Here is an 8,964-nt window from a genome sequence, read left to right as displayed (position 1 = left end):
ATCATTGTGTGTGAGGTTTTCACAAAAAAAAAGATTTCTTCACAAGGCAGAAAAAAGAAACATACTCATTCCTTCTCAAGAAAAATGTGTGCTAACGAATACCCCCTGAAATCTCCCTGGTTTGACTATAGAATTTGAGACATATAGAGGGAAATATAATTATATATAAATACATAAACATATATATAAATATATTAAATATATCTATATATTTACTTACAGATGGAAAAGAAACATAAAGGGCAAAAAGGGCCAGTATCGTAATTCTGTTAGATGTGTTCTTCCTTCACAACAGAGTTGTCTCCTGCTAATATGTAAGAAAAGTACTTTGAAAGTTATCCTGAAAAAACTTAGCAAAATGGAAATTCCCAGGGAAAATAATGATTTTTGTCATATTTTGATTTTTCCAAATGTCTGATAATAGTGAAGATAACTAATCTTTTTCTTACCCTTGGGAAACAATGACCTGTAAACTTTTACTACAAGTCCTAACAACTCCGTCATTAGTAGAGAGGGATGATTAAAGTCTTACTTGCTGTTTTTTCATTGACTTGGAAAATCTCTTGTTGAATTTTTATGATGAAAATGACATGGGTATTCTATGGAGCAGTCTGCAGAGTAAGTGTGAAGAGTGTAGTCTGCCTCTTACAGGTCCTGCAGCAGATCCTCTGGCAGCAATAAAATCAAGTGTGCTAGAAAGAAAACTCACGTTTATCCAGGCTAATGAAGTTCGGGGCCGCTTTCTCATTCCTCAGCATTTGTTGTGCAGTGGAACCCATCGAAATAATAGGACAGGATGGTGGTGATGGCCACTCCACCAGCATGGTGACAAAATTATAACTATTTGGGGCCCGGAGTCATGCTGTGTGAGTCGCTCTTCCAACTCTGGGACAAAATGCATAAAACCTGAAACTTAAAGGAAGAGATTTTTGGCTCATGATTTCAGAAGGTATAGTCCATGTGTGATAAGTTGGCTCCAAGGCTGAAATGCCAGGGTCAAATTGCATGGCACAGGAAAACTGCTCATGGCTACCTATGGTAGCCAGGAATTAGAGAGAAAAGGGAGGAGCCAGGGACAAGAACTCATCTGTTGAGTGGCCCTCCTCTTCAGTCCCCGCCCCTCACAGCGCCTGCAGCTATGAACTCATGGATGGATGAGCCTACTGATGAATATAGCGCCCCATGAACCATTCACCTTCCACAACTCCCCCTCTGGATACATAAGACTTTTGGGGACCATGTCAGATCTAAACCATAACATTCTGCCCCTGCCCCTCAAAAGTCTCATGTCCTTATCATTATGAAAAATGCAGTTAGTCCATTTCTAAGAGTCGCCAAAGTCTTATCAGCTCCTGCACTGCTGGTAAGTGCAAGTCCAAAATTCTCTGACTCTGAGCAAACTGAGTCTCTATGAGGAAAAACAGTTTTATCTATTTTCATTATACAATGGCATAGGGTAAACATTCCCATTCCAAAAGGGGCTTGGAGTATATGAAGGAGTCAGACAAAAGCAAGACTGAAAATGAACAGAGAGAACATTAAATCCTGTAGCTCCATGTCCAGCAGCCAGGAAGGTTGGGGAGAGATGTGAGATCCTCAGAGCTTCAGCAGCCCTGCTGGCCTTGCTGGTGGCAGCCCACAGGGCCTTTCTATTAGTTAGGTCGGTTCTGTTCACTGCCTATAGTTTTACTCCGAGACATTCCGTATTCCTGGCATTTCCAGCTTCCTGGGTGAACCTTGCATCTTCAGCTTCACTCATAGCTCCATGCTCTGCCCTTTCAGGGCTCCCTGCCTGGCCTCCTAGGCCTTTTATTGAAATCTGAGTGGACACCTCCGTGACCTCACAACTCTTGCACTCGGAATGCCTGTAAAATCACTACCATGTGGATGATGCCCACGTCAGCTGCCAGCTCAAGTTGTAGCCACGCTCCCTTGAGCCACAGTTACAGTGGCCTCTGAGTGCCTGAGCTCAGGAGTACACTTCTGTAGGCGGCCCTGAGTAAGCAGGGCACTCTAGAGATTTTTTTCTCAAAGCAGTCTTTCGAAGGACTTCACCCTTCTGTACCCTTGCATGGGTGAGATCTGGCCAATTCCTGGGGTGCTATCGAGGGACCTTTCCTGTTGTCCTGATGCAAAGCACTTGACTTCCTTTTTCATGGCATTGATCTTTTCAACAGCCACACTCCGCTTGGCCAAAACTTTAGAGATGCTTCCTTTCTGAGCTCCCCCAGAATCTCCCATCAGTCTGTGCTTAGAGTGTTCTAAGGCCTCTTTAGCAGTATGTTCAAACCTTCTGAAATGCCTCCCTTCTAGGTCTCCCCACAATGACCTGCCTTCTTCAACCAGGCCCTACCTCCTAACAGCATGTGTAGTTATGAACTCATGAATAGACTGATCCACTGATAAGAATGGCGCCGCTCTAATCAGATCACCTTCCAAAAGCCTCGCCTGTGAACACATGAGACTTTAGGGGACTTTTAGATCTAAACCGTAGTACATGCTAAGGACAACATACTCTTTTTCCGAGGAATATCTTCATCCCACTTTAAAGAGTAGGGATATTGACGGTTATTACTTACCCAAAGTTTCTCTAGTGAAGCCAGAATATATATCCAGGATTATCTGACACCTGAATCGGTATCTTTAACCAGGCAGCCTGCTACTTAATCTCTTACTCACCCATAGTTTTCTTCGCCCATAAGTTTTTCCATTTTCCTCCTTTTCATGTAATTTGAGTTTCTGCTCCTATTAGTTGGTTCTGGGAATTGTGTGCTTCTAGGAGCATAAGCCATGGGAGAGTTTATTTTAAAATAGAATTGTTTAAATATTTGACATGATTATAGAACTGAAAAGAAAATGACAAAGGACAGTAAATTCGTTTATGCCTGACATCAGATATGTGAGTTCTTAATAAGCATTGCATCTCTTATTCCTTGGTTTTGACCAACTTATACACTATTTCATTTTACTGATTGTGTTGATTATAAGAAGACTTAATATTTTTAAATGTACCAGAGTCTAAGTATCTCAGAACTTACCGTTTGAGCCTTTTTTAAGCATTCCAAATATTAGAATTTGGGTATGTAACGTCATATTCTCAGTCAAGCTCAGCATGTAGGAAAATAATCTCCATTACAGAGAAGTCTTTGTGCTCAATGACAGATTCTTACTTTCGTATTTCCAGCAAGGATGAATTTATATTTTGAAATATATGCAACAGTCATTTATCATGTTATAGATTTTTCCCAGATGAGAATGGAAATTACTCCTCCATTTTGTGATACATCAAATTGATCCTTTATAAATTCTTTACTTTTACATAAAGAATATAAACACTGTAGAACATTCAAAGCGCAAGCTCAAAATATTCTGTCTGAAATTGTTTCAGCGGGCAAGACTCTATTAGGCAATCCCAATCATAATAGCCTATTTTCCTTGGCATGAAACATTAACCTTGAAAGGATTATTCGTGGAAGTTAAACAGTTTCAGCAGACCTGTGACTAGGCTCTTATATTGTCACAATCATCCGACCTGTCACCTTGGCGTCCTGCTACCCAGCAGCCATAGAGTGGGCCGTATTTCATAGGTATTGCTTCACACAAGTGTGCTGGTGATGTTCTTGATTTTTTCCAAGATACTGCCATGTTTTACATTATTTCTTTTTTTCTCTGCAGTTTATATCGGTCCATCGTGTCTCAAATTCTGTTCTGGCAGAGGACAGTGTACTCGACATGGTTGCAAGTAAGCATCTGAAAATTCTGTGCTCTCCTGGCTGATGGATGTGTTTTATGTATTGAAGACACGAGTTGTTTTCATTTTAATACCCTTTAAGGCTTTTTCTTCTCTTTGTTCTTCAGTACTACGGGTTGAACCTAGGGCCTTCATACTGAGATACACCCTCAACCCTTTTTAATATATATATATATTTTTTTTTTGAGTCAGAATCTTGCTAGTCACTAATTGCCTGAGGTGGCTTCAATCTGCTCCTTCTGCCTCAGAGCCTGGGGTGGCAGGGTTATAGGCGTACACCACCATGTCGTGCTTGAGATATCTTTTAAATCAGAAATAGGATACTTCAAACAGAACTTAAGTGCAATTTAAATGTATTTCATAAGTGAAAGTTCATTAATAAATAAATTTATATTAGATGAAATTGTGAGCAAATTCAGCATCCCTCATGTAAATTTGTGACCAAATTAGAATTCCTCATAACTGCATGGGTTCCTTTCCTGTCTTTGGTTACATTCTTTTCCATAACCGTGTCCTAGTGTTCATGAGTCATATATTTAATTCCTAGCATACTTTTAAAGTTATTAAAAATCAGCATTGATTTAAAAATGCTAAAGGTAACTGGACCAGGACAAATTAGCAGATCCAATAAGAAAATTCATTATCTTTAAATATAACTTCATGATCTTATTTACTTTTGAAAATCATTTGGATCTTCAAAATGATTATAGAGTGTTTTACAGAACAATGATGTTGACCATAAGGTCTAAACTTCTACATTAATAGTGAATATCAAATCACCACTAATGAATTGTGTTCTATTTTTTCCAAGAACAGATATTCACATTTATTATGTCATTCCCATATTAATATTTAATTATAAAATGCTGTGGGAATTCCTGAGCCCCAGGCAGTCTTTGTTATACAGATAAATTTTCAACAGCTCCAAACAAAAATAGTCATTAATTAATTAGGTAATTAATTAATGCATAGAGAACCTATAAGAGGGCTTTGAACCTGATTATTTAAAAATTAAATACATGAAGCAAACACTTGTATGCACTATGGAAGTGGAAGGTCAACATTTTAAACTATACTATAATGAATTTAATTAAAGAAATCATAGCACAAAGAAAATATTTTATAAAATATGTAAAAGATTGAAAATTTTGTTTATATTTCAAAACTGGTTATGAATCTCCATGCTTTTTAATAAAACCACCAACTGCCACCCCAAAACATTGACTTATTGGATCCCTGAAACACCAGCTGTGTTTTCTTCACGTTGTCGTCTTCATCTGTTAACCAGAATCAGGCCGTCCACTTGTTTGCTGCATCTCACATAAAATTAACACAAGAGAAATTTTTATGGTGGTTGTATGCTTTTAGGCACCGCTCATTTTTGATGCCACATATTATCCTGAATAATCATAGCTCTTTATCCTTTCTGCAATTTTACAGATTTTTTTTGTCAGGTGGAAATTTTGGGTTTTTTTTTTTTTTTCATCTTATGATGATGCTTCATGCACTGTTCATCAGCCTTGTTCATTAGTGGCTGGCCTAAATATTTGACTATTACCTCTTTTTCCGGGAATGTGCACCTTGTTGAGTTTCAACAGAAAAAAGAAATTTGTATTCAGTGCTATTCTTTCCATGAGGCAGATCTTTGAATCTGGGACCTCTTCAGCTTTGTTTTGCTCCCCTCTTTATTAGCATTATTTGCTGCCATGATCCCATCCTCTTGTGCTCCCTAATACTTTCTTGACTGTGTCCAATCCAAGACCTGGATTTCTAAACTAACATTTCACTAACCTCATCAGCCTAACCCTGATAGAGATGCTGAGGACAAAGAGTTTTAGCATCCTGCATTCATTCACAAGTGTGATTCATGTACTTTTGCAAAGGGACTGTTTTCTTGCACAGTGGCTGAATATAATGCTACATGTGAGGGCAAGTAGATGAACTAGTAGGGGTTATATCTGGAGTCAGGAGATCTTCCTGTCATTCCTCAGATCTCCAGTGTGTGTACAATCCTACTATTTGAGTCCAAAACAAAGGCTACAGAAATGTTTTTGTTTCTTAAATCATGAATGAAATCCTTATCAGCATTCTATCCAAACTGCATAAATTTTATTAAAAGCAAATTTTCAGAACAACCAAGTGGAACCTGATTCCAATGTTTTTCATCTCTAAATGGTTACCAACTCTTCGCAGTCCCTAGTCCTGAGAAGATGTGTGTAAGATATGCACACAAAAAAATGCAGTTATCATGGTGTGCACTCTGGCAGTATTCCTGTTGGGGAACATAAATTCCAGTTTATTGTCATGGTTGACCACAGTCAGTTTCATGACTTTAAAAATGTGACCATTTTAGCTGATTTTTTTCATCCTTTTCAGAAATGACGTGGCTATTCAGAATCCAACTAGGCCCGTGAATTATATGTGAAAGAGACAAACGGTTTGAGTCATTTCAAGACATTACTGTTCAGTCTTTATTGCCTTTCTTTCCCTCTCCCTTCCATAACGCTGTTTGTGATGCCAACGCAACCTTCAAACTCCTCACTACAGAGAACTTGGCATTTTGAGCTCCGTTTTCTTCGATAAGCTGATGAAAAGCCAGCTGATTTCAGCATTTTCACACATTTCGTGGACACTGTGGGAGTCCAGCATAGACCCCAGTCTCAGTGACACTGCTAGAGAAGTGTCCTCTGACTCTTCCACATTCTGCCAATCGTGTACTTGCCTTGTGAAAGGCTCCTTTGAGACTTCAGGAAGTTTGAGTGCTTCCATGACAGTCCCCCACCCGAAAAAGACTCTCATTTCATTTTATAATGGGCAACATGTAGTGAGAGAGAAACAGAGAAGTAAAGAATTTGCAGCCAATTCTTGATAAGTGAACTTCTTAAAATATAAGAAGTTCCCGATATTCAACTACGGTTCCATCTGTGGCTGAGAGGTCCCAGGGAGCTCCATCCATATCTTAGTCAGCCAACATAAATGCAGCTCCTCTTTACCCCACAGGCAGGGGTTGGGGAGGGAAGCTAAGCTGCTTTTCCCAGAAGCACCCCTCACTTGGAAACCTGTGGAGAGGCAGCACAGTTCTGCTGAGGACTTCTGTCTAGAACAAGAGTGTACTCATTCCCTTTATAATACCAGTCTCAGTAGAATTGCTTAAAGGTAGACTTCTTTTCCAGTAGTTTCCAAATATTTGAACTGATTCCTATCACAATGTGTATTTCTATATTTGTTCCTAAAGGAAACGAGATGTCTTATTAAAGGTATTTTATTTATATTGTTTCTTTGATAAAATGAACGAAATTGTGAATAAAATTATATACATGGAATATACATTTACAGAGATCTTAAGTTACAAATGTGCAGACAATAGACACATTTTAGATAAACTCGTGTCATAACTGAAGGTGAGTGCTGGATTAGTACTGTAAACATAACTTTCCACAGTGGGGCTGGGCAAATCTTCTGGAATATTTACAGTCTATCAGCCTTTATCAGGATTTGGATTCAACACTCTCTAAATACCGTTAGCCTCGTTTGCCATTCAGTCAAATCCTGATCTCTAGACTTCCTTTTCCCCCGTCTCCTCAGTCTTCTCAGACTGAGGGATCTCTGAAAGGATCTGCAGTTTAAGATTGAAATTTACTTTCATTTCTTTCAGATGTGACCCTGGATTTTCTGGCCCTGCTTGTGAAATGGCATCCCAGACATTCCCAATGTTTATTTCTGAAAGCTTTGGCAGTTCCAGGCTCTCCTCTTACCACAACTTTTACTCTATCCGTGGTGCTGAAGTTAGCTTTGGTTGTGGCGTCTTAGCCAGTGGTAAGGCCCTGGTTTTCAACAAAGATGGGAGGCGTCAGCTAATTACGTCCTTCCTGGACAGCTCACAATCCAGGTGGGTGATGGCTGGGGAGAATATATACACACAGCAGGTATGGATGTTGAGCTTGGACCTATTTTCAGTTTGTGTTCTCTTTCTTTTACAACTACATCTTCCAGTTTCTAACCAGGATGGAATGGAGCTTACAGTTTACTTAGGGATAATTCACTCTAGTTTTTAATAAATTAGAAAGCTCACCAGTGACTTTGAGATCCTAATGACTGACTGTATTTTTAAAAATATGAGATGTTCCCATCCAAACTGTGTTCTTAAGCCAAGGGCTAGTTAATTATTCATGTAGTTTTATTTATTTGACAGCTTGCAGAGGCTGATTAGATTTACCCCACATCTTCCCTTCCCTCAGTGCCTAATAAATAATGTAGTAAAGGAATGATTGGCATTCTCAGTGTATGTACACAAGTACGTAGTGTACAAATAGGTACGAACATAGACTTTTGTGGGTGCACCTGTATATAAAATATGCACATTGATCTCTTAAACATTCATTCACCTCATAATGATGCTGCTAACAGATTTGTAAAAGAAAGAGTAGAAAACTACATGTTTGGGGTAGTTCACTTAAATTTGCTTGAAATTGTCTTAAAACAGAAAAGAACTTTATGAGTAAAAATGTTTCTACACACACTAACTGTGGGTACTCCGTGTCTAGGTTTCTCCAGTTCACCCTGAGGTTGGGAAGCAAGTCTGTTCTGAGCACCTGCAGGGCCCCCGACCAGCCTGGTGAAGGAGTTTTATTGCATTACTCTTACGACAATGGGATAACTTGGAAACTGTTGGAGCACTATTCCTATCTCAACTATCACGAGCCCAGGTGTGTTGGAAAGCACTGAGAAAACAGTTAGTGTGATATGTCCTTCCTAGGAAAATTGTGATTTAAATAGTGGAAGATTTTAAATATTTTTCTGTTGAGAGATGGAGAGGACAAGACTGATGTTTCTTACAGTGAAAAACAGGGAAACCACATGCTTCTCATCTTTACTCCCCAAGATTTCTGATAATTTGAGGGAATTTATCCTATTTTGAAATGTGCATTTAAAGGAAGTATTTTGATGTTGAGGAAAGAAAATAGTTAACACTATTTTTATTTAACTATAATGTGAACTATTAGATATTATTTTAATATGGCACTAAATTACAAAGTGTTAACAAATATGTGTTAGCAGTGTTATGTTGTAAGTTACATGACATAATAATCTGATACTAAAGATGTTTTGAAATTTTGCATGTAATATAACCAGAAAATCAGTGCAAAGAATTACTAGTATGTATGTAGTCCCTGGCAAAGATAGGTGTGAAAATCTGTTTAAAGTCCTTTCTT

At 38.6% G+C, this 8,964-nt stretch overlaps 1 protein-coding gene across 1 annotated transcript in view; it reads left to right on the top strand.

Annotated features, from left to right (window-relative positions):
- Reln (reelin) overlaps positions 1–8,964 on the top strand; it is a 295,852-nt gene that overhangs the window by 161,606 nt on the left and 125,282 nt on the right. The window contains exons 17-19 of the mRNA XM_033755897.1: positions 3,676–3,742; positions 7,407–7,640; positions 8,296–8,457. Of these exons, the coding sequence (XP_033611788.1) occupies positions 3,676–3,742; positions 7,407–7,640; positions 8,296–8,457 (463 nt within the window). The remainder of the gene's footprint in view (positions 1–3,675; positions 3,743–7,406; positions 7,641–8,295; positions 8,458–8,964) is intronic.

The sequence above is a fragment of the Fukomys damarensis genome, unplaced genomic scaffold (assembly GCF_012274545.1).
Source record: "Fukomys damarensis isolate Sample0158 unplaced genomic scaffold, DMR_v1.0_HiC HiC_scaffold_4, whole genome shotgun sequence".
Lineage (NCBI taxonomy): Eukaryota > Metazoa > Chordata > Mammalia > Rodentia > Bathyergidae > Fukomys > Fukomys damarensis.
Note: the sequence above shows the minus strand (reverse complement) of the source record. Positions and strands in the feature narration are given on the sequence as shown.